Source organism: Ranitomeya imitator, chromosome 3, assembly GCF_032444005.1.
Source record: "Ranitomeya imitator isolate aRanImi1 chromosome 3, aRanImi1.pri, whole genome shotgun sequence".
Lineage (NCBI taxonomy): Eukaryota > Metazoa > Chordata > Amphibia > Anura > Dendrobatidae > Ranitomeya > Ranitomeya imitator.
The window spans coordinates 28,532,715-28,559,115 of NC_091284.1; the positions used below are offsets into that span (position 1 = coordinate 28,532,715).

General features: G+C 46.9%; 1 protein-coding gene across 3 annotated transcripts in view; it reads right to left on the reverse strand.

The window, feature by feature from the left end:
- The window catches only part of GPR89B (G protein-coupled receptor 89B), a 43,083-nt gene that overhangs the window by 1,797 nt on the left and 14,885 nt on the right, over positions 1 to 26,401 (reverse strand). For all 3 annotated transcript variants that reach the window (XM_069760646.1, XM_069760643.1, XM_069760645.1), the window contains exons 9-14: positions 25,470 to 25,579; positions 16,708 to 16,796; positions 16,208 to 16,300; positions 15,788 to 15,883; positions 12,635 to 12,724; positions 12,008 to 12,073 (exon numbers count right to left, since the gene is read on the reverse strand). In XM_069760646.1, coding sequence (XP_069616747.1) covers positions 12,008 to 12,073; positions 12,635 to 12,724; positions 15,788 to 15,883; positions 16,208 to 16,300; positions 16,708 to 16,796; positions 25,470 to 25,579 — 544 coding nt within the window. The remainder of the gene's footprint in view (positions 1 to 12,007; positions 12,074 to 12,634; positions 12,725 to 15,787; positions 15,884 to 16,207; positions 16,301 to 16,707; positions 16,797 to 25,469; positions 25,580 to 26,401) is intronic.

Consider the following 26,401-nt stretch of genomic DNA (forward strand, 5'->3'; position numbering starts at 1 on the left):
ATCTGTGCTTTGGTCTGATGAGTCCAAATTTGAGATCTTTGGTTCCATCCACCGTGTCTTTGTGTGACGCAGAAAAGGTGAACGGATGGACTCTACATGCCTGGTTCCCACCGTGAAGCATGGAGGAGGAGGTGTGATGGTGTGGGGGGGCTTTGCTGGTGACACTGTTGGGGATTTATTCAAAATTGAAGGCATACTGAACCAGCATGGCTACCACCGCATCTTGCAGCGGCATGCTATTCCATCCGGTTTGCGTTTAGTTGGACCATCATTTATTTTTCAACAGAACAATGACCCCAAACACCTTCAGACTGTGTAAGGGCTATTTGACCAAGAAGGAGAGTGATGGGGTGCACGCCAGATGACCTGGCCTCCACAGTCACCAGACCTGAACCCAATCGAGATGGTTTGGGGGTGAGCTGGACCGCAGAGTGAAGGCAAAAGGGCCAACAAGTGCTAAGCATCTCTGGGAACTCCTTCAAGATTGTTGGAAGACCATTCCCGGTGACTACCTCTTGAAGCTCATCAAGAGAATGCCAAGAGTGTGCAAAGCAGTCATCAAAGCAAAAGGTGGCTACTTTGAAGAACCTAGAATACAAGAAATAATAACTTTTTAAGTACCGTATATACTTGAGTATAAGCCGAGAATTTCAGCTCATTTTTTTAGGCTTATACTTGAGTCATACCCAGGGGTCGGTAGGGGAGGGAGAGCGGCAGCTGTGTAATAATACTCACCTGCTCCCCACTCGGTCCCTGCACGTCCCTGGTTCTCCGGGTGCTGACAGCTTTTTCCTGTAGTAAGTGGTCCATAAGGGTGGAGCCGCATATTCATTACTGTAATGAGCAGTACCATGTGACCGCTCACTACAGGAAGAAGCTGCAGGGGAACAGACGTGCAGGGACCGCGCCGGGAGCAGGTGAGTATAACGCAGTGCGCGATATTCACCGGCTTCCCTTTCCGTCGGCGCCGCTGTGTCTTCTGCGTCCTCTGCAGTGACGCTCAGGTCAGAGGGTGCAATGACGCGATTAGTGCGCGCCGCCCTCAGCCTGAACGTCAGTGCACAGGATGCGGAAGACACAGCGGCGGTCAGCAGTGGAACGGAAAAGGTGAATATAGCAAGTGCCGGGGGCCTGCAGGGGTGAGTATGTGATTTTTTTTTTTTTTTAATCGCAGCAACAGCATATGGGGCAAATATTTGCATGGGGCCATGTGCAGCATTACACTGTGTTCCAAATTATTATGCAAATTGGATTTAAATGTCATAAAGATTTGTTTTGTTTTTCAAATAAACTCATGGATGTTATTGTGTCTCAGGCCTCAATGGATCACTGAAATCAATCTTAAACACATGTGATAATTAGTTTTCCAGGTGATTCTAATTAAAGGAAAACTACTTAAAAATGATGTTCCACATTATTAAGCAGGCCACAGGTTTCAAGCAATATGAGAAATAACAAGGATCTCTCTGCTGCTGAAAAGTGTTAAATAGTGCAATGCCTTGGACAAGGTATGACAAAATTAGATACTTCACAAAAACTTTGTGATCATCGTACTGTGAAGAGATTTGTGACTGAAGCAGAGCACAGACGTGTTCGTGCTGATAAAGGCATAATGAGGAAGGTTTCTGCCAGACAAATTCATTGGATTAAGACAGCAGCTGCCAAAATACCATTACAAAGCAGCAAACAGTTATTTGAAGCTGCTGGTGCCTCTGGAGTCCCTCGAACCTCAAAGTGTAGGATCCTTCAAATGCTTGCTGTGGTGCATAAACCTACTATTCGGCCACTCCTAAACAGTGTTCACAAGCAGAAACGGTTGCATTGGGCCCAGACATACATGAAGACTAATTTTCAAATAGTCATGTTTACTGATGAGCGTCAAGCAACCCTGGATGGTCCAGATGGATGGAGTAGTGGATGGTTGGTGGAGGCCACCATGTCCCAACAAGGCTGCGACGTCAGCAAGGAGGTGGAGGAGTCATGTTTTGGGCTGGAATCACGGGGAAACAGCTGATAGGGCCCTTTAAAGTTCCTGAAGATGTGAAAATGACCTCTGCAAAGTATATAGAGTTTCTGACTGACAACTTTCTTCCATGGTATAAAAAGCAGAAACCAGGAGCAAAATCATCTTCATGCTGACAATGCCCCATCTCATGCTGCAAAGAAACCTGAGTCATTGGCTGCTATGGGCATAAAAGGAGATAAACTCATGGTGCGGCCACCATCTTCCCCAACCTCAAGCCTATAGAGAACCTTTGGAGGATCATCCAGCACAAGATCTATGAGGGTGGGAGGCCGTTCACATCAAAACCGCAGCTCTGGGAGGGAAGAAATACAAGCAGAAACTCTCCAAAAACTCACAAGTTCAATGAAGTCAAGAATTGTGAAGGTGATATCAAAGAAGGCTCCTATGTAATGTAACTTGGCCTGTTAGGAGGTTTTGGAGTTAAATAGCTTTTTTGTTCAGTGAATGTGACCTAATGCTGCAAATTCCACAAATGAGACTTTTCAGTTCTTTCTTTCAAATGTTTAGAAATTCTACTGAGCCTAATAATTTGGAGCAGTGCATTGTGGGGTTTTATTCATTTTGGAGATTATACTGTTATCATTGGGAGGTTTCTTCAATAAAATTCGATGTATAATCTAACGGGTGATGACTTTTATTAGACTGACTGTCATTTGCACCGACCATTTAGGAAAATCCGAGAAAAATATCATTTTCATAATAATTTGGAACATGGTGTATATGGGGCAAATATCTGTATGGAGCATCTTATGGGGCCATAATCAGCATTTGTGGAGCATTATATGGGGCATATTTTAATATGGAGCATCTTATGGGGCCCATCATGAACTGTATGGAGCATTATATGGGGCTCCTGATTCAATATGGATATTCAAAAACACTTAACCTACTGATGTCTCAATTAATTTTACTTTTATTGGTATCTATTTTTTTTTTTTAATTTACCAGTAGCTGCTGCATTTCCCACCCTAGGCTTATACTCGAGTCATTAAGTTTTCCCAGTTTTTTGGGCAAAATTAGGGGGGTCGGCTTATACTCGGGTCAGCTTATATATACAGTATATAATTCCACATGTGTTAATTCATAGTTTGATGCCTTCAGTGTGAATATACAATTTTCATAGTCATGAAAATACAGAGAAATGTTTAATTGAGAAGGTGTGTCCAAACTTTTGGTCTGTACTGTATTTTGTCCCTAATTCTCTCCACTATCGAGACCTTGGCTTCCTGTCAGTGGATGGACACAATCATTATTGACATCCCCGAGCTAAAAAATGATGCCGACCCTCGCTGATCTCACAGCCGTAGTCTGTTCCTATGTAGGCAGAGAAGAGCGAATCTGACAAACTCCAATGGAGCAGATTCCTGAGACGACATCCGACTATTCGCTGCTCGTTATCTTACAACCTGGCACAATTGTCATAGCTGATAGTAATGGTCTGCAGAAAAGGCAATAATGAGGTGGGGACGATCTCAAAGGAAAAACCCACAACAGATCCTATTAATTATGACTTTTTATTACAGTTCTTTACTTTTTTTTATACTGCTCATTGTGTGGTTTAACCCCTTCATTACTAATAAATTTTGGGGGAGCTTTCATTTTTTTAATTCTTATGCCAACAACTGTAACTTTATCCATTAATAAGGGAAATGTGTTATCATTTCTATCTTGTATCTCTGTATACAGGGAGCTCCCCCTAGTGGTGGCTGCAGACAGGATCTTATCCTGTATCTCTGTATACAGGGAGCTCCCCCTAGTGGTGACTGCAGACAGGATCTTATCATGTATCTCTGTATACAGGGAGCTCCCCCTAGTGGTGACTGCAGACAGGATCTTATCCTGTATCTCTGTATACATGGAGCTCCCCCTAGTGGTGGCTGCAGACAGGATCTTATCATGTATCTCTCTATACAGGGAGCTCCCCTAGTGGTGGCTGCAGACAGGATCTTATCATGTATCTCTGTATACAGGGAGCTCCCCCTAGTGGTGACTGCAGACAGGATCTTATCATGTATCTCTGTATACAGGGAGCTCCCCTAGTGGTGACTGCAGACAGGATCTTATCATGTATCTCTGTATACAGGGAGCTCCCCCTAGTGGTGGCTGCAGACAGAATCTTATCATGTATCTCTGTATACAGGGAGCTCCCCCTAGTGGTGGCTGCAGACAGGATCTGATCATGTATCTCTGTATACAGGGAGCTCCCCTAGTGGTGGCTGCAGACAGGATCTTATCATGTATCTCTGTATACAGGGAGCTCCCCCTAGTGGTGGCTGCAGACAGGATCTGATCATGTATCTCTGTATACAGGGAGCTCCCCCTAGTGGTGGCTGCAGACAGGATCTTATCCTGTATCTCTGTATACAGGGAGCTCCCCCTAGTGGTGGCTGCAGACAGGATCTTATCATGTATCTCTGTATACAGGGAGCTCCCCCTAGTGGTGACTGCAGACAGGATCTTATCATGTATCTCTGTATACAGGGAGCTCCCCCTAGTGGTGACTGCAGACAGGATCTTATCATGTATCTCTGTATACAGGGAGCTCCCCTAGTGGTGACTGCAGACAGGATCTTATCATGTATCTCTGTATACAGGGAGCTCCCCTAGTGGTGGCTGCAGACAGGATCTTATCATGTATCTCTGTATACAGGGAGCTCCCCCTAGTGGTGGCTGCAGACAGGATCTGATCATGTATCTCTGTATACAGGGAGCTCCCCCTAGTGGTGGCTGCAGACAGGATCTTATCCTGTATCTCTGTATACAGGGAGCTCCCCCTAGTGGTGGCTGCAGACAGGATCTTATCCTGTATCTCTGTATACAGGGAGCTCCCCCTAGTGGTGGCTGCAGACAGGATCTTATCATGTATCTCTGTATACAGGGAGCTCCCCCTAGTGGTGGCTGCAGACAGGATCTTATCATGTATCTCTGTATACAGGGAGCTCCCCCTAGTGGTGGCTGCAGACAGGATCTTATCATGTATCTCTGTATACAGGGAGCTCCCCCTAGTGGTGGCTGCAGACAGGATCTTATCATGTATCTCTGTATACAGGGAGCTCCCCCTAGTGGTGGCTGCAGACAGGATCTTATCATGTATCTCTGTATACAGGGAGCTCCCCCTAGTGGTGGCTGCAGACAGGATCTTATCATGTATCTCTGTATACAGGGAGCTCCCCCTAGTGGTGGCTGCAGACAGGATCTTATCATGTATCTCTGTATACAGGGAGCTCCCCCTAGTGGTGGCTGCAGACAGGATCTTATCATGTATCTCTGTATACAGGGAGCTCCCCCTAGTGGTGGCTGCAGACAGGATCGTATGTATCTCTGTATACAGGGAGCTCCCCCTAGTGGTGACTGCAGACAGGATCTTATCATGTATCTCTATATACAGGGAGCTCCCCCTAGTGGTGGCTGCAGACAGGACCTTATCATGTATCTCTGTATACAGGGAGCTCCCCCTAGTGGTGGCTGCAGACAGGATCTTATCATGTATCTCTGTATACAGGGAGCTCCCCCTAGTGGTGACTGCAGACAGGATCTTATCATGTATCTCTGTATACAGAGAGCTGCCCCTAGTGGTAGCTGCAGACAGGATCTTATAATGTATCTCTGTATACAGGGAGCTCCCCCTAGTGGTGGCTGCAGACAGGATCTTATGTATCTCTGTATACAGGGAGCTCCCCCTAGTGGTGACTGCAGACAGGATCTTATCATGTATCTCTATATACAGGGAGCTCCCCCTAGTGGTGGCTGCAGACAGGATCTTATCATAAATCTCTGTATACAGGGAGCTCCCCCTAGTGGTGGCTGCAGTCAGGATCTTATCATGTATCTCTGTATACAGGGAGCTCCCCCTAGTGGTGGCTGCAGTCAGGATCTTATCCTGTATCTCTGTATACATGGAGCTCCCCCTAGTGGTGACTGCAGACAGGATCTTATCATGTATCTCTGTATACAGGGAGCTCCCCCTAGTGGTGGCTGCAGACAGAATCTTATCATGTATCTCTGTACACAGGGAGCTCCCCCTAGTGGTGGCTGCAGACAGGATCTTATCATGTATCTCTGTATACAGGGAGCTCCCCTAGTGGTGGCTGCAGACAGGATCTTATCATGTAACTCTGTATACAGGGAGCTCCCCCTAGTGGTGGTTGCAGACAGGATCTTATCATGTATCTCTGTATACAGGGAGCTCCCCCTAGTGGTGGCTGCAGACAGGATCTTATCATGTATCTCTGTATACAGGGAGCTCCCCCTAGTGGTGGCTGCAGACAGGATCTTATCATGTATCTCTGTATACAGGGAGCTCCCCCTAGTGGTGGCTACAGACAGGATCTTATCATGTATCTCTGTATACAGGGAGCTCCCCCTAGTGGTGGCTACAGACAGGATCTTATCATGTATCTCTGTATACAGGGAGCTCCCCCTAGTGGTGGCTGCAGACAGGATCTTATCATGTATCTCTGTATGCAGGGAGCTCCCCCTAGTGGAGACTGCAGACAGGATCTTATCATGTATCTCTGTATACAGGGAGCTCCCCCTAGTGGTGGCTGCAGACAGGATCTTATCATGTATCTCTGTATACATGGAGCTCCCCCTAGTGGTGTCTGCAGACAGGATCTTATCATGTATCTCTGTATACAGGGAGCTCCCCTAGTGGTGACTGCAGACAGGATCTTATCATGTATCTCTGTATACAGGGAGCTCCCCTAGTGGTGGCTGCAGACAGGATCTTATCATGTATCTCTGTATACAGGGAGCTCCCCCTAGTGGTGGCTGCAGACAGGATCTGATCATGTATCTCTGTATACAGGGAGCTCCCCCTAGTGGTGGCTGCAGACAGGATCTTATCCTGTATCTCTGTATACAGGGAGCTCCCCCTAGTGGTGGCTGCAGACAGGATCTTATCATGTATCTCTGTATATAGGGAGCTCCCCCTAGTGGTGGCTGCAGACAGGATCTTATCCTGTATCTCTGTATACAGGGAGCTCCCCCTAGTGGTGGCTGCAGACAGGATCTTATCATGTATCTCTGTATACAGGGAGCTCCCCCTAGTGGTGGCTGCAGACAGGATCTTATCATGTATCTCTGTATACAGGGAGCTCCCCCTAGTGGTGGCTGCAGACAGGATCTTATCATGTATCTCTGTATACAGGGAGCTCCCCCTAGTGGTGGCTGCAGACAGGATCTTATCATGTATCTCTGTATACAGGGAGCTCCCCCTAGTGGTGGCTGCAGACAGGATCTTATCATGTATCTCTGTATACAGGGAGCTCCCCCTAGTGGTGGCTGCAGACAGGATCTTATCATGTATCTCTGTATACAGGGAGCTCCCCCTAGTGGTGGCTGCAGACAGGATCTTATCATGTATCTCTGTATACAGGGAGCTCCCCCTAGTGGTGGCTGCAGACAGGATCTTATCATGTATCTCTGTATACAGGGAGCTCCCCCTAGTGGTGGCTGCAGACAGGATCGTATGTATCTCTGTATACAGGGAGCTCCCCCTAGTGGTGACTGCAGACAGGATCTTATCATGTATCTCTATATACAGGGAGCTCCCCCTAGTGGTGGCTGCAGACAGGACCTTATCATGTATCTCTGTATACAGGGAGCTCCCCCTAGTGGTGGCTGCAGACAGGATCTTATCATGTATCTCTGTATACAGGGAGCTCCCCCTAGTGGTGACTGCAGACAGGATCTTATCATGTATCTCTGTATACAGAGAGCTGCCCCTAGTGGTAGCTGCAGACAGGATCTTATAATGTATCTCTGTATACAGGGAGCTCCCCCTAGTGGTGGCTGCAGACAGGATCTTATGTATCTCTGTATACAGGGAGCTCCCCCTAGTGGTGACTGCAGACAGGATCTTATCATGTATCTCTATATACAGGGAGCTCCCCCTAGTGGTGGCTGCAGACAGGATCTTATCATGTATCTCTGTATACAGGGAGCTCCCCCTAGTGGTGGCTGCAGTCAGGATCTTATCATGTATCTCTGTATACAGGGAGCTCCCCCTAGTGGTGGCTGCAGTCAGGATCTTATCCTGTATCTCTGTATACATGGAGCTCCCCCTAGTGGTGACTGCAGACAGGATCTTATCATGTATCTCTGTATACAGGGAGCTCCCCCTAGTGGTGGCTGCAGACAGAATCTTATCATGTATCTCTGTACACAGGGAGCTCCCCCTAGTGGTGGCTGCAGACAGGATCTTATCATGTATCTCTGTATACAGGGAGCTCCCCTAGTGGTGGCTGCAGACAGGATCTTATCATGTAACTCTGTATACAGGGAGCTCCCCCTAGTGGTGGCTGCAGACAGAATCTTATCATGTATCTCTGTACACAGGGAGCTCCCCCTAGTGGTGGCTGCAGACAGGATCTTATCATGTATCTCTGTATACAGGGAGCTCCCCCTAGTGGTGGTTGCAGACAGGATCTTATCATGTATCTCTGTATACAGGGAGCTCCCCCTAGTGGTGGCTGCAGACAGGATCTTATCATGTATCTCTGTATACAGGGAGCTCCCCCTAGTGGTGGCTGCAGACAGGATCTTATCATGTATCTCTGTATACAGGGAGCTCCCCCTAGTGGTGGCTACAGACAGGATCTTATCATGTATCTCTGTATACAGGGAGCTCCCCCTAGTGGTGGCTACAGACAGGATCTTATCATGTATCTCTGTATACAGGGAGCTCCCCCTAGTGGTGGCTGCAGACAGGATCTTATCATGTATCTCTGTATGCAGGGAGCTCCCCCTAGTGGAGACTGCAGACAGGATCTTATCATGTATCTCTGTATACAGGGAGCTCCCCCTAGTGGTGGCTGCAGACAGGATCTTATCATGTATCTCTGTATACATGGAGCTCCCCCTAGTGGTGTCTGCAGACAGGATCTTATCATGTATCTCTGTATACAGGGAGCTCCCCCTAGTGGTGACTGCAGACAGGATCTTATCATGTATCTCTGTATACAGGGAGCTCCCCCTAGTGGTGGCTGCAGACAGGATCTTATCATGTATCTCTGCATACAGGGAGCTCCCCCTAGTGGTGACTGCAGACAGGATCTTATCATGTATCTCTGTATACAGGGAGCTTCCCGTAGTGGTGGCTGCAGACAGGATCTTATGTATCTCTGTATACAGGGAGCTCCCCCTAGTGGTGACTGCAGACAGGATCTTATCATGTATCTGTATACAGTGAGCTCTCCCTAGTGGTGGCTGCAGACAGGAACTTATCATGTATCTCTGTATACAGGGAGCTCCCCCTAGTGGTGGCTGCAGACAGAATCTTATCATGTATCTCTGTATACAGGGAGCTCCCCCTAGTGGTGGCTGCAGACAGGATCTTATCATGTATCTCTGTATACGGGGAGCTCCCCCTAGTGGTGACTGCAGACAGGATCTTATCATGTATCTCTGTATACGGGGAGCTCCCCCTAGTGGTGACTGCAGACAGAATCTTTTCATGTATCTCTGTATACAGGGAGCTCCCCCTAGTGGTGGCTACAGACAGGATCTCATCATGTAATTCTGTATACAGGGAGCTCCCCCTAGTGGTGGCAGCAGACAGGATCTTATCATGTATCTCTGTATACATGGAGCTCCCCCTAGTGGTGTCTGCAGACAGGATCTTATCATGTATATCTGTATACAGGGAGCTCCCCCTAGTGGTGTCTGCAGACAGGATCTTATCATGTATATCTGTATACAGGGAGCTCCCCCTAGAGGTGGCTGCAGACAGAATCTTATCATGCATCTCTGTATACAGGGAGCTCCCCCTAGTGGTGGCTGCAGACAGGATCTTATCATGTATCTCTGTATACAGGGAGCTCCCCCTAGTGGTGACTGCAGACAGGATCTTATCATGTATCTCTGTATACAGGGAGCTCCCCCTAGTGGTGGCTGCAGACAGGATCTTATCATGTATCTCTGCATACAGGGAGCTCCCCCTAGTGGTGACTGCAGACAGGATCTTATCATGTATCTCTGTATACAGGGAGCTTCCCCTAGTGGTGGCTGCAGACAGGATCTTATGTATCTCTGTATACAGGGAGCTCCCCCTAGTGGTGGCTGCAGACAGGAACTTATCATGTATCTCTGTATACAGGGAGCTCCCCCTAGTGGTGGCTGCAGACAGGATCTTATCATGTATCTCTGTATACAGGGAGCTCCCCCTAGCGGTGACTGCAGACAGGATCTTATCATGTATCTCTGTATACGGGGAGCTCCCCCTAGTGGTGGCTGCAGACAGGATCTTATCATGCATTTCTGTATACGGGAGCTCCCCCTAGTGGTGACTGCAGACAGGATCTTATCATGTATCTCTGTATACAGGGAGCTCCCCCTAGTGGTGACTGCAGACAGAATCTTATCATGTATCTCTGTATACAGGGAGCTCCCCCTAGTGGTGGCTGCAGACAGGATCTTATCATGTATCTCTGTATACAGGGAGCTCCCCCCAGTGGTGACTGCAGGCAGGATCTTATCATGTATCTCTGTATACAGGGAGCTCCCCCTAGTGGTGGCTGCAGACAGGATCTTATCATGTATCTCTGTATACAGGGAGCTCTCCCTAGTGGTGACTGCAGACAGGATCTTATCATGTATCTCTGTATACAGGGAGCTCCCCCCAGTGGTGACTGCAGGCAGGATCTTATCATGTATCTCTGTATACAGGGAGCTTCCCCTAGTGGTGGCTGCAGACAGGATCTTATCATGTATCTCTGTATACAGGGAGCTTCCCCTAGTGGTGGCTGCAGACAGGATCTTATCATGTATCTCTGTATACAGGGAGCTCCCCCTAGTAGTGACTGCAGACAGGATCTTATCATGTATCTCTGTATACAGGGAGCTCCCCTAGTAGTGACTGCAGACAGGATCTTATCATGTATCTCTGTATACAGGGAGCTCCCCCTAGTGGTGACTGCAGACAGAATCTTATCATGTATCTCTGTATACAGGGAGCTCCCCCTAGTGGTGACTGCAGACAGGATCTTATCATGTATCTCTGTATACAGGGAGCTCCCCCTAGTGGTGACTGCAGACAGGATCTTATCATGTATCTCTGTATACAGGGAGCTCCCCCTAGTGGTGACTGCAGACAGGCTCTTATCATGTATCTCTGTATACAGGGAGCTCCCCCTAGTGGTGACTGCAGACAGGATCTGATCATGTATCTCTGTATACAGGGAGCTCCCCCTAGTGGTGGCTGTAGACAGAATCTTATCATGTATCTCTGTATACAGGAAGCTTCCCCTAGTGGTGACTGCAGACAGGATCTTATCATGTATCTCTGTATACAGGGAGCTCCCCCTAGTGGTGGCTGCAGACAGGATCTTATCATGTATCTCTGTATACAGGGAGCTCCCCCTAGTGGTGACTGCAGACAGGATCTTATCATGTATATCTGTATACAGGGAGCTCCCCCTAGTGGTGGCTGCAGACAGGATCTTATCATGTATCTCTGTATACAGGGAGCTCCCCCTAGTGGTGGCTGCAGACAGGATCTTATCATGTATCTCTGTATACATGGAGCTCCCCCTAGTGGTGGCTGCAGACAGGATCTTATCATGTATCTCTGTATACATGGAGCTTACCCTAGTGGTGGCTGCAGACAGGATCTTATCATGTATCTCTGTATACAGGGAGCTCCCCCTAGTGGTGACTGCAGACAGGATCTTATCATGTATCTCTGTATACAGGGAGCTCCCCCTAGTGGTGACTGCAGACAGGATCTTATCATGTATCTCTGTATACAGGGAGCTCCCCCTAGTGGTGACTGCAGACAGGATCTTATCATGTATCTCTGTATACAGGGAGCTCCAGGGGGGAATTATAGGAGTTCTACATCAGAAGACCAGTCGTAGTAGTAAAGGTATACAGTATTAAGCAATTTGATACCTAAATGGTAAAAAAAAAAAAAGAGGCTTGTTTCTTATTTTGGAAGATGTAATATCCCTAACCCTTAGTGGGGTACAACAATCTACTCACCATGATCTGGGCTATGAGAAGAACAATCACATTGGAGGATTTGCTGCTGGAGATGGCATAAAAGAACTAAAAAGAAAACAAATATCACATTTTTTTAGTGTCCAATGACAAAGGGAAACAGATCACGTGTTGGATTTTCACAGCTGGATAATACAGATTTCTTGGGATAGGCGGCATCACGAAGAACCGCTATAGAATTAATAAGCATACACGGCATTTTACATTTACAGCATTTTTTTATACATAGGGCTTTAGTGCTTCTTAGATTACAGCGATGCTTCTCTTCCCCCATATACACACACTTGCTACCTGTTGTCACCACAAGGGGGAGCAATATGTCTACAGTGTCAGCCGAGTTGCACAGCAGCTACTCCTGGTCGCCCTCTGGTGGTGGTGAGTATGTATAACAGGGAACAATGAGCTGGTGAAAGTTGCATTCCAGGTGCAACAAATAATAAAAAGTGTTGGAATTTAAGTCAGTACACCTTAGATTTCGATCAAAATACGCCATTTAAAAAAAAAAATTATTGATCAATAGGTTTAGGACTTTGTGAAATCTACTAGGTCCTGCTGACATCTCGCCGGCACATAGTGCTGCCCACACGACAGCCCACAGAGGCCGCTTACCTTTGTCAGAGTGATGAGGAGTCCCCGGATGGAAGTGACGATGATGATCCCCACCAGGATGAAGGAAATGTGCTGGGACCAGAACTTCACCTGGACAGAGAAGAAAAACCTGTGACGTGTCGGCTTCCTGACTTTACGAGATTCTTTTTTTTAGCAATGGAATTCTGTGCGACAGAGTCAGATAAGGTTTATTGAATCCCTCTGTCGCGGTAGATCAGCCACAAGTCTGCAATTTTAATTTTTCTTTTAATTTTTTCATCTAAATATGTCTGCAATTCTGTGCTGATTAATATCATTCATGACCTGTTTAATTAGGGAGGACGCAGCGACCATCAGGGGGAATGAAGGCAGACACATAGTCACTGCCCCCATAAGCCCAATGTCACAAGTCACCCAGCTCGCTCCCCCTAGTGGTGGCAGCAGGGACACAGAATATCCTCACTGCTCCTTAGCTCCCCCTAGTGGTGGCAGCAGGGACACAGAATATCCTCACTGCTCCTTAGCTCCCCCTAGTGGTGGCAGCAGGGACACAGAATATCCTCACTGCTCCTTAGCTCCCCCTAGTGGTGGCAGCGGGGGCACAGAATATCCTCACTGCTCCTTAGCTCCCCCTAGTGGTGGCAGCTGGGGCACAGAATATCCTCACTGCTCCTTAGCTCCCCCCTAGTGGTGGCAGCGGGGGCACAGAATATCCTCACTGCTCCTTAGCTCCCCCTAGTGGTGGCAGCGGGGGCACAGAATATCCTCACTGCTCCTTAGCTCCCCCTAGTGGTGGCAGCGGGGGCACAGAATATCCTCACTGCTCCTTAGCTCCCCCTAGTGGTGGCAGCGGGGGCACAGAATATCCTCACTGCTCCTTAGCTCCCCCTAGTGGTGGCAGCGGGGGCAAAGAATATCCTCACTGCTCCTTAGCTCCCCCTAGTGGTGGCAGCGGGGCACAGAATATCCTCACTGCTCCTTAGCTCCCCCTAGTGGTGGCAGCAGGGACACAGAATATCCTCACTGCTCCTTAGCTCCCCCTAGTGGTGGCAGCGGGGGCACAGAATATCCTCACTGCTCCTTAGCTCCCCCTAGTGGTGGCAGCAGGGACACAGAATATCCTCACTGCTCCTTAGCTCCCCCTAGTGGTGGCAGCAGGGACACAGAATATACTCACTGCTCCTTAGCTCCCCCTAGTGGTGGCAGCGGGGGCACAGAATATCCTCACTGCTCCTTAGCTCCCCCTAGTGGTGGCAGCGGGGGCACAGAATATCCTCACTGCTCCTTAGCTCCCCCTAGTGGTGGCAGCAGGGACACAGAATATCCTCACTGCTCCTTAGCTCCCCCTAGTGGTGGCAGCAGGAACACAGAATATCCTCACTGCTCCTTAGTTCCCCCTAGTGGTGGCAGCAGGGACACAGAATATCCTCACTGCTCCTTAGCTCCCCTAGTGGTGGCAGCTGGGACACAGAATATCCTCACTGCTCCTTAGCTCCCCCTAGTGGTGGCAGCGGGGACACAGAATATCCTCACTGCTCCTTATCTCCCCCTAGTGGTGGCAGCAGGGGCACAGAATATCCTCACTGCTCCTTAGCTCCCCCTAGTGGTGGCAGCGGGGGCACAGAATATCCTCACTGCTCCTTAGCTCCCCCTAGTGGTGGCAGCAGGGGCACAGAATATCCTCACTGCTCCTTAGTTCCCCCTAGTGGTGGCAGCAGGGACACAGGATATCCTCACTGCTCCTTAGCTCCCTTTAGTGGTGGCAGCGGGGGCACAGAATATCCTCACTGCTCCTTAGCTCCCTTTAGTGGTGGCAGCGGGGGCACAGAATATCCTCACAGCTCCTTAGCTCCCCCTAGTGGTGGCAGCTGGGGCACAGAATATCCTCACTGCTCCTTAGCTTCCCCTAGTGGTGGCAGCAAGGACACAGAATATCCTCACTGCTCCTTAGCTCCCCCTAGTGGTGGCAGCTGGGACACAGAATATCCTCACAGCTCCTTAGCTCCCCCTAGTGGTGGCAGCTGGGACACAGAATATCCTCACTGCTCCTTAGCTCCCCCTAGTGGTGGCAGCTGGGACACAGAATATCCTCACTGCTCCTTAGCTCCCCCTAGTGGTGGCAGCTGGGACACAGAATATCCTCACTGCTCCTTAGCTCCCCCTAGTGGTGGCAGCTGGGACACAGAATATCCTCACTGCTCCTTAGCTCCCCCTAGTGGTGGCAGCAGGAACACAGAATATCCTCACTGCTCCTTAGCTCCCCCTAGTGGTGGCAGCGGGGGCACAGAATATCCTCACTGCTCCTTAGCTCCCCCTAGTGGTGGCAGCGGGGGCACAGAATATCCTCACTGCTCCTTAGCTCCCCCTAGTGGTGGCAGCGGGGGCACAGAATATCCTCACTGCTCCTTAGCTCCCCTAGTGGTGGCAGCAGGAACACAGAATATCCTCACTGCTCCTTAGCTCCCCTAGTGGTGGCAGCAGGAACACAGGATATCCTCACTGCTCCTTAGCTCCCCCTAGTGGTGGCAGCAGGGAAACAGGATATCCTCACTGCTCCTTAGCTCCCCCTAGTGGTGGCAGCAGGAACACAGGATATCCTCACTGCTCCTTAGCTCCCCTAGTGGTGGCAGCAGGAACACAGGATATCCTCACTGCTCCTTAGTTCCCCCTAGTGGTGGCAGCAGGAACACAGAATATCCTCACTGCTCCTTAGCTCCCCCTAGTGGTGGCAGCTGGGGCACAGAACATCCTCACTGCTCCTTAGCTCCCCCTAGTGGTGGCAGCAGGGACACAGGATATCCTCACTGCTCCTTAGCTCCCCCTAGTGGTGGCAGCTGGGGCACAGAACATCCTCACTGCTCCTTAGCTCCCCCTAGTGGTGGCAGCAGGGACACAGGATATCCTCACTGCTCCTTAGCTCCCCCTAGTGGTGGCAGCAGGGACACAGTGTGGGGCCGATCCGATCAAGGTGGGGCCAATCCGTGGGGTGGCAATCCAATGGGGCAGATTCCAATCAAATGGTAGCCGATCTGATCAGGTCCGAGTTGGGCTGGTCAGATCTGATATTAATGACCCCTCATCATCATCTTCGCTCTGGCCGTGCCCTTTAACCCTATAATACGGGGGTATGTGCATTTCTAAAGGATTTCTGAACATTGTGAAGTAGACCCTTACATCAAACTGTATGCCCAGGTAATTGACGGTGATCTCAATCCCTCGAGTCACCGGGTCAGTCTTTCCGACTCGATCAAAGACGATGTTGATTGTGGCCTGGAAAGAGATAAAGATTAGTCAGGCATGGTGCCAGCGCTGGGGGTGTTGGGGCGGCTGGGGGTCTTACAGGCGGGTGTAGAGGAAGGTGTGGAGAGTTTGGGATCAGCCTGTTCACCTACTGCACAGATCTGACCATTACACTCCAGGTGCACGGCGTAATGCCGGACGCGGGGCTGTAGGGGCCGCAGCGTGACACAATGACAGCTATAGACGGAGTCCCCGCCTCATGCAGTACTTTGCCCTGGAGCGCCCCTTTAATTTCTGCCAGGGTCCATAGATCACAGGAGATTTTAGCAAACACTAAAATACACTTTCTCTCACCATGAAGATTTTCCACACGCAGTAAATGGAGAAGAAGTAGCCCAGGAAATTAAAGTACTTTCCCTGGAAGGTTTTGGAGTACTCGATGCGCTCCTGCGGGGACAACGGTGGACGGACATATTAATACTCCGCACTGACACAATCACCCAATATTAGATCAAATATACAGCGTCTTCTCCGATCACACCCAAAGCTGCAGTCCAAGTGCCAGAAATCTGTCCATAAGACACGAGGATTGCCTCTGCAGACACTGAACCAGCAGGGGCCGGCAGCAAGATGGCAACTTGGCAACAGGAAATCTATGCGGAAGGCAACAGATCCTGATGCAGCTCTGGATGTGAGTGGAGCATTAAACAGTCTCTATAATGAAACTGAAAGACAAGTCCGGCCGCCGGCCCTCCCCAAGATAGATATTAGGCTGGATAACGGCAATGGTAGCATCACCGGGCAGACGCCGCCTGATGGGGGTTACACTCCGCACACAGCGCTGGGGGTCTCACCTTAGTGGCGTGAAGGTCGGCCGTCTCCAGAAACAGCTGACGGCTCAGTTCCTCCAGAGCGTCCACCTCCTGCTGGATCTGAGACAGGTCTGAAGCGAGTGAAGGAAGCAAAAGGGACAGAAACCCCCCACCCTGCAGCAAAAGGGGTCCGCATGTTACTGCACCGGCTCATACCGTCTAATAATACCGTCTAATAATACCGTCTAATAATACCGTCTAATACCGGGGAAAGGCAACGTGAGAAAATACTACTAGAGCCGAATATCAGGGAATCACGGAGAACAGATCCATAATGTACTCGACAAATACCAAATATTAACGGACAGGCATTACCTGCGGTATCACCGAGGACCGGGGCGAGTTAGGGGCATAGAATAAAGCTATATTACACTCCAGAGCTGCACTCACTATTCTGCTGGAGCAGTCACTGTGTACATACATTACATTACTGATCCTGAGTTACATCCTGTATTATACCCCAGAGCTGCATTCACTATTCTGCTGGTGCAGTCACTGTGTACATACATTACATTACTGATCCTGAGTTACACCCTGTATTTTACCCCAGAGCTGCACTCACTATTCTGCTGGTGCAGTCACTGTGAAAATACATTACATTACTGATCCTGAGTTACATCCTGTATTATACCCCAGAGCTGCACTCACTATTCTGCTGGTGCAGTCACTGTGTACATACATTACATTACTGAACCTGAGTTACATCCTGCATTATACTCCAGAGCTGCACTCACTATTCTGCTGGTCCAGTCACTGTGTACATACGTTACTGATCCTGAGTTACATCCTGTATTATACTCCAGAGCTGCACTCACTATTCTGCTGGTGCAGTCACTGTGTACATACATTACATTACTGATCCTGAGTTACATCCTGTATTATATCCCAGAGCTGCACTCACTATTCTGCTGGTGTAGTCACTGTGTACATACATTACATTACTGATCCTGGGTTACATCCAGTATTATACCCCAGAGCTGCACTCACTATTCTGCTGGTGTAGTCACTGTGTACATACATTACATTACTGATCCTGGGTTACATCCAGTATTATACCCCAGAGCTGCATTCACTATTCTGCTGGTGCAGTCACTGTGTACATACATTACATTACTGATCCTGAGTTACATCCTGTATTTTACCCCAGAGCTGCACTCACTATTCTGCTGGTGCAGTCACTGTGTAAATACATTACATTACTGATCCTGAGTTACATCCTGTATTATACCCCAGAGCTGCACTCACTATTCTGCTGGTGCAGTCACTGTGTACATACATTACATTACTGAACCTGAGTTACATCCTGCATTATACTCCAGAGCTGCACTCACTATTCTGCTGGTCCAGTCACTGTGTACATACGTTACTGATCCTGAGTTACATCCTGTATTATACTCCAGAGCTGCACTCACTATTCTGCTGGTGCAGTCACTGTGTACATACATTACATTACTGATCCTGAGTTACATCCTGTATTATATCCCAGAGCTGCACTCACTATTCTGCTGGTGTAGTCACTGTGTACATACATTACATTACTGATCCTGGGTTACATCCAGTATTATACTCCAGAGCTGCACTCACTATTCTGCTGGTGCAGCCACTGTGTACATACATTACATTACTGATCCTGAGTTACATCTTGTATTATACTCCAGAGCTGCACTCACTATTCTACTGGTCCAGTCACTGTGTACATACGTTACTGATCCTGAGTTACATCCTGTATTATACTCCAGAGCTGCACTCACTATTCTGCTGGTGCAGTCACTGTGTACATACATTACATTACTGATCCTGAGTTACATCCTGTATTATACTCCAGAGCTGCACTCACTATTCTGCTGGTGTAGTCACTGTGTACATACATTACATTACTGATCCTGGGTTACATCCAGTATTATACCCCAGAGCTGCACTCACTATTCTGCTGGTGCAGTCACTGTGTACATACATTACTGATCCTGAGTTACATCCTGTATTATACTCCAGAGCTGCACTCACTATTCTGCTGGTGCAGTCACTGTGTACATACATTACATTACTGATCCTGGGTTACATCCAGTATCATACCCCAGAGCTGCACTCACTATTCTGCTGGTGCAGTCACTGTGTACATACATTACTGATCCTGAGTTACATCCTGTATTATACTCCAGAGCTGCACTCACTATTCTGCTGGTGCAGTCACTGTGTACATACATTACATTACTGATCCTGAGTTACATCCTGTATTATACTCCAGAGCTGCACTCACTATTCTGCTGGTGCAGTCACTGTGTACATACATTACATTACTGATCCTGAGTTACATCCTGTATTATACTCCAGAGCTGCACTCACTATTCTGCAGGTGCAGTCACTGTGTACATACATTACATTACTGATCCTGAGTTACATCCTGTATTATACCCCAGAGCTGCACTCATTATTCTGCTGGTGCAGTCACTGTGTACATACATTACTGATCCTGAGTTACATCCTGTATTATACTCCAGAGCTGCACTCACTATTCTGCTGGTGCAGTCACTGTGTACATACATTACATTACTGATCCTGAGTTACATCCTGTATTATACCCCAGAGCTGCACTCACTATTCTGCTGGTGCAGTCACTGTGTACATACATTACTGATCCTGAGTTACATCCTGTATTATACTCCAGAGCTGCACTCACTATTCTGCTGGTGCAGTCACTGTGTACATACATTACATTACTGATCCTGAGTTACATCCTGTATTATACTCCAGAGCTGCACTCACTATTCTGCTGGTGCAGTCACTGTGTACATACATTACATTACTGATCCTGAGTTACATCCTGTATTATACTCCAGAGCTGCACTCACTATTCTGCTGGTGCAGTCACTGTGTACATACATTACATTACTGATCCTGGGTTACATCCAGTATTATACCCCAGAGCTGCACTCACTATTCTGCTGGTGCAGTCACTGTGTACATACATTACTGATCCTGAGTTACATCCTGTATTATACTCCAGAGCTGCACTCACTATTCTGCTGGTGCAGTCACTGTGTATATACATTACATTACTGATCCTGAGTTACATCCTGTATTATACCCCAGAGCTGCACTCACTATTCTGCTGGTGCAGTCACTGTGTGCACACATTACATTACTGATCCTGAGTTACATCCTGTATTATACTCCAGAGCTGCACTCACTATTCTGCTGGTGCTGTCACTGTGTACATACATTACATTACTGATCCTGAGTTACATCCTGTATTATACCCCAGAGCTGCACTCATTATTCTGCTGGTGCAGTCACTGTGTACATACATTACTGATCCTGAGTTACATCCTGTATTATACTCCAGAGCTGCACTCACTATTCTGCTGGTGCAGTCACTGTGTACATACATTACATTACTGATCCTGGGATACATCCTGTATTATACTCCAGAGCTGCACTCACTATTCTGCCGGTGCAGTCACTGTGTGCATACATTACATTACTGATCCTGAGTTACCTCCTGTATTATACCCCAGAGCTGCACTCACTATTCTGCCGGTGCAGTCACTGTGTACATACATTACATTACTGATCCGGAGTTACATCCTGCATTATACCCCAGAGCTGCACTCACTATTCTGCTGGTGCAGTCACTGTGTACATACATTACATTACTGATCCTGAGTTACCTCCTGTATTATACCCCAGAGCTGCACTCACTATTCTGCCGGTGCAGTCACTGTGTACATACATTACATTACTGATCCTGAGTTACATCCTGTATTATACTCCAGAGCTGCACTCACTATTCTGCTGGTGCAGTCACTGTGTACATACATTACATTACTGATCCTGAGTTACCTCCTGTATTATACCCCAGAGCTGCACTCACTATTCTGCTGGTGCAGTCACTGTGTACATACATTACATTACTGATCCTGAGTTACCTCCTGTATTATACCCCAGAGCTGCACTCACTATTCTGCTGGTGCAGTCACTGTGTACATACATTACATTACTGATCCTGAGTTACCTCCTGTATTATACCCCAGAGCTGCACTCACTATTCTGCCGGTGCAGTCACTGTGTACATACATTACATTACTGATCCTGAGTTACATCCTGCATTATACCCCAGAGCTGCACTCACAATTCTGCTGGTGCAGTCACTGTATACATACATTACATTACTGATCCTGAGTTACATCCTGTATTATACTCCAGAGCTGCACTCACTATTCTGCCGGTGCAGTCACTGTGTACATACATTACATTACTGATCCTGAGTTACATCCTGTATTATACCCCAGAGCTGCACTCACTATTCTGCTGGTGCAGTCACTGTGTACATACATTACATTACTGATCCTGAGTTACATCCTGTATTATACTCCAGAGCTGCACTCACTATTCTGCTGGTGCAGTCACTGTGTACATACATTACATTACTGATCCTGAGTTACATCCTGTATTATACTCCAGAGCTGCACTCACTATTCTGCTGGTGCAGTCACTGTGTACATACATTACATTACTGATCCTGAGTTACCTCCTGTATTATACCCCAGAGCTGCACTCACTATTCTGCCGGTGCAGTCACTGTGTACATACATTACATTACTGATCCTGAGTTACATCCTGCATTATACCCCAGAGCTGCACTCACTATTCTGCTGGTGCAGTCACTGTGTACATACATTACATTACTGATCCTGAGTTACATCCTGTATTATACCCCAGAGCTGCACTCACTATTCTGCTGGTGCAGTCACTGTGTACATACATTACATTACTGATCCTGGGTTACATCCTGTATTATACTCCAGAGCTGCACTCACTATTCTGCTGGTGCAGTCACTGTGTACATACATTACATTACTGATCCTGAGTTACATCCTGTATTATACTCCAGAGCTGCACTCACTATTCTGCTGGTGCAGTCACTGTGTACATACATTACATTACTGATCCTGAGTTACATCCTGTATTATACTCCAGAGCTGCACTCACTATTCTGCTGGTGCAGTCACTGTGTACATACATTACATTACTGATCCTGAGTTACATCCTGCATTATACCCCAGAGCTGCACTCACTATTCTGCTGGTGCAGTCACTGTATACATACATTACATTACTGATCCTGAGTTACATCCTGTATTATACTCCAGAGCTGCACTCACTATTCTGCCGGTGCAGTCACTGTGTACATACATTACTGATCCTGAGTTACATCCTGTATTATACCCCAGAGCTGCACTCACTATTCTGCTGGTGCAGTCACTGTGTACATACATTACATTACTGATCCTGAGTTACATCCTGTATTATACTCCAGAGCTGCACTCACTATTCTGCTGGTGCAGTCACTGTGTACATACATTACATTACTGATCCTGAGTTACATCCTGTATTATACTCCAGAGCTGCACTCACTATTCTGCTGGTGCAGTCACTGTGTACATACATTACATTACTGATCCTGAGTTACCTCCTGTATTATACCCCAGAGCTGCACTCACTATTCTGCCGATGCAGTCACTGTGTACATACATTACATTACTGATCCTGAGTTACATCCTGCATTATACCCCAGAGCTGCACTCACTATTCTGCTGGTGCAGTCACTGTGTACATACATTACATTACTGATCCTGAGTTACATCCTGTATTATACCCCAGAGCTGCACTCACTATTCTGCTGGTGCAGTCACTGTGTACATACATTACATTACTGATCCTGGGTTACATCCTGTATTATACTCCAGAGCTGCACTCACTATTCTGCTGGTGCAGTCACTGTGTACATACATTACATTACTGATCCTGAGTTACATCCTGTATTATACTCCAGAGCTGCACTCACTATTCTGCTGGTACAGTCACTGTGTACATACATTACATTACTGATCCTGAGTTACCTCCTGTATTATACCCCAGAGCTGCACTCACTATTCTGCCGGTGCAGTCACTGTGTACATACATTACATTACTGATCCTGAGTTACATCCTGTATTATACTCCAGAGCTGCACTCACTATTCTGCTGGTGCAGTCACTGTGTACACACATTACATTACTGATCCTGAGTTACATCCTGTATTATACCCCAGAGCTGCACTCACTATTCTGCAGGTGCAGTCACTGTGTGCATACATTACATTACTGATCCTGAGTTACATCCTGTATTATACCCCAGAGCTGCATTCACTATTCTGCTGGTGCAGTCACTGTGTACATACATTACATTACTGATCCTGAGTTACATCCTGTATTATACTCCAGAGCTGCACTCACTATTCTGCTGGTGCAGTCACTGTGTACATACATTACATTACTGATCCTGAGTTACCTCCTGTATTATACCCCAGAGCTGCACTCACTATTCTGCCGGTGCAGTCACTGTGTACATACATTACATTACTGATCCTGAGTTACATCCTGCATTATACCCCAGAGCTGCACTCACTATTCTGCTGGTGCAGTCACTGTGTACATACATTACATTACTGATCCTGAGTTACATCCTGTATTATACCCCAGAGCTGCACTCACTATTCTGCTGGTGCAGTCACTGTGTACATACATTACATTACTGATCCTGGGTTACATCCTGTATTATACTCCAGAGCTGCACTCACTATTCTGCTGGTGCAGTCACTGTGTACATACATTACATTACTGATCCTGAGTTACATCCTGTATTATACTCCAGAGCTGCACTCACTATTCTGCTGGTGCAGTCACTGTGTACATACATTACATTACTGATCCTGAGTTACATCCTGTATTATACTCCAGAGCTGCACTCACTATTCTGCTGGTGCAGTCACTGTGTACATACATTACATTACTGATCCTGAGTTACATCCTGTATTATACTCCAGAGCTGCACTCACTATTCTGCCGGTGCAGTCACTGTGTACATACATTACTGATCCTGAGTTACATCCTGTATTATACCCCAGAGCTGCACTCACTATTCTGCTGGTGCAGTCACTGTGTACATACATTACATTACTGATCCTGAGTTACATCCTGTATTATACTCCAGAGCTGCACTCACTATTCTGCTGGTGCAGTCACTGTGTACATACATTACATTACTGATCCTGAGTTACATCCTGTATTATACTCCAGAGCTGCACTCACTATTCTGCTGGTGCAGTCACTGTGTACATACATTACATTACTGATCCTGAGTTACCTCCTGTATTATACCCCAGAGCTGCACTCACTATTCTGCCGATGCAGTCACTGTGTACATACATTACATTACTGATCCTGAGTTACATCCTGCATTATACCCCAGAGCTGCACTCACTATTCTGCTGGTGCAGTCACTGTGTACATACATTACATTACTGATCCTGAGTTACATCCTGTATTATACCCCAGAGCTGCACTCACTATTCTGCTGGTGCAGTCACTGTGTACATACATTACATTACTGATCCTGAGTTACATCCTGTATTATACTCCAGAGCTGCACTCACTATTCTGCTGGTGCAGTCACTATGTACATACATTACATTACTGATCCTGGGTTACATCCTGTATTATACTCCAGAGCTGCACTCACTATTCTGCTGGTGCAGTCACTGTGTACATACATTACATTACTGATCCTGAGTTACATCCTGTATTATACTCCAGAGCTGCACTCACTATTCTGCTGGTGCAGTCACTGTGTACATACATTACATTACTGATCCTGAGTTACATCCTGTATTATACCCCAGAGCTGCACTCACTATTCTGCTGGTGCAGTCACTGTGTACATACATTACATTACTGATCCTGAGTTACATCCTGTATTATACTCCAGAGCTGCACTCACTATTCTGCTGGTGCAGTCACTGTGTACATACATTACATTACTGATCCTGAGTTACATTCTGTATTATACTCCAGAGCTGCACTCACTATTCTGCTGGTGCAGTCACTGTGTACATACATTACATTACTGATCCTGAGTTACATCCTGTATTATACTCCAGAGCTGCACTCACTATTCTGCTGGTGCAGTCACTATGTACATACATTACATTACTGATCCTGGGTTACATCCTGTATTATACTCCAGAGCTGCACTCACTATTCTGCTGGTGCAGTCACTGTGTACATACATTACATTACTGATCCTGAGTTACATCCTGTATTATACTCCAGAGCTGCACTCACTATTCTGCTGGTGCAGTCACTGTGTACATACATTACATTACTGATCCTGAGTTACATCCTGTATTATACTCCAGAGCTGCACTCACTATTCTGCTGGTGCAGTCACTGTGTACATACATTACATTACTGATCCTGAGTTACATCCTGTATTATACCCCAGAGCTGCACTCACTATTCTGCTGGTGCAGTCACTGTGTACATACATTACATTACTGATCCTGAGTTACATCCTGTATTATACTCCAGAGCTGCACTCACTATTCTGCTGGTGCAGTCACTGTGTACATACATTACATTACTGATCCTGAGTTACATTCTGTATTATACTCCAGAGCTGCACTCACTATTCTGCTGGTGCAGTCACTGTGTACATACATTACATTACTGATCCTGAGTTACATCCTGTATTATACTCCAGAGCTGCACTCACTATTCTGCTGGTGCAGTCACTGTGTACATACATTACATTACTGATCCTGAGTTACATCCTGTATTATACTCCAGAGCTGCACTCACTATTCTGCTGGTGTAATACCCCGGAGCAGACCTTCCCTTTAGTTTTCTCGGAGATGATAAAAGATACTTTCGCTGCCAGGAGCGGAGGACGTCACGCTCTTGATCATCCCCCAGAATCCGCTCGGCCGGTTCTGCACTTCTCCTCTCTGGAACATATTCCTCCGCACCATCGCAATCCTGCAGGGAGAAAAACATCATTAACGCTGCTCCCCACCAGAAGACGGAGTGAATGAACCCAGCGGATTAACGCTGCGGACGCAACAAAGAAACCGGGAAAGATTGTAACCGGGCAGATCGGACTCGCACATGATCTGTGAGGAAAAGGAAACGGTAACCGCACTGAGACCAGCGCCAATCGCTGCTGGTAATAAAAATTTAAGGAAAATAATAAAGATTTAAAAAACATTTTTAAAAATATAGAATCCCTTCAATTTAAAAAAAATAAATAAAAAAAAAATAAAAAATAGAAAAGCAAAAATAAAAGTTACATATAAAAATACAAAAAATGAATAAAATTTGTATGATAATTGCTACAAAAGAGGAAAAAATATCCCAATGCTGGAATCATCGATTTTTGGTGGGCGCAACTCAAAGTAAAAAAAAGTTACAGATTTCAGAAAACAGCGACGCACATCTGCTCAATAATTTTTGGATTTTTACTTTTCCATTTTTTTCAGGAACGAGTTCAATCGTAAGAATCGTAAATCAGGACTGAGTAATGCCGGAGATATCGTCTTATCGCTGCACGAGGAGGAAGTAGATGGCAGATGGGACGCCATGGCGGCATCAGTAGCACAAAAGTCACCGCCATCTTACCTGACCTCATCATTAAAAAGTACAGATAACAAAAAAATCAGCCAGATATTTCTCCTTCTCACCGCCTTATGTGCAGTATTATAGTAGTTATATTCTTGTATATAGTGGCAGTATTATAGTAGTTATATTCTTGTATATAGTGGCAGTATTATAGTAGTTATATTCTTGTACATAGGAGCAGTA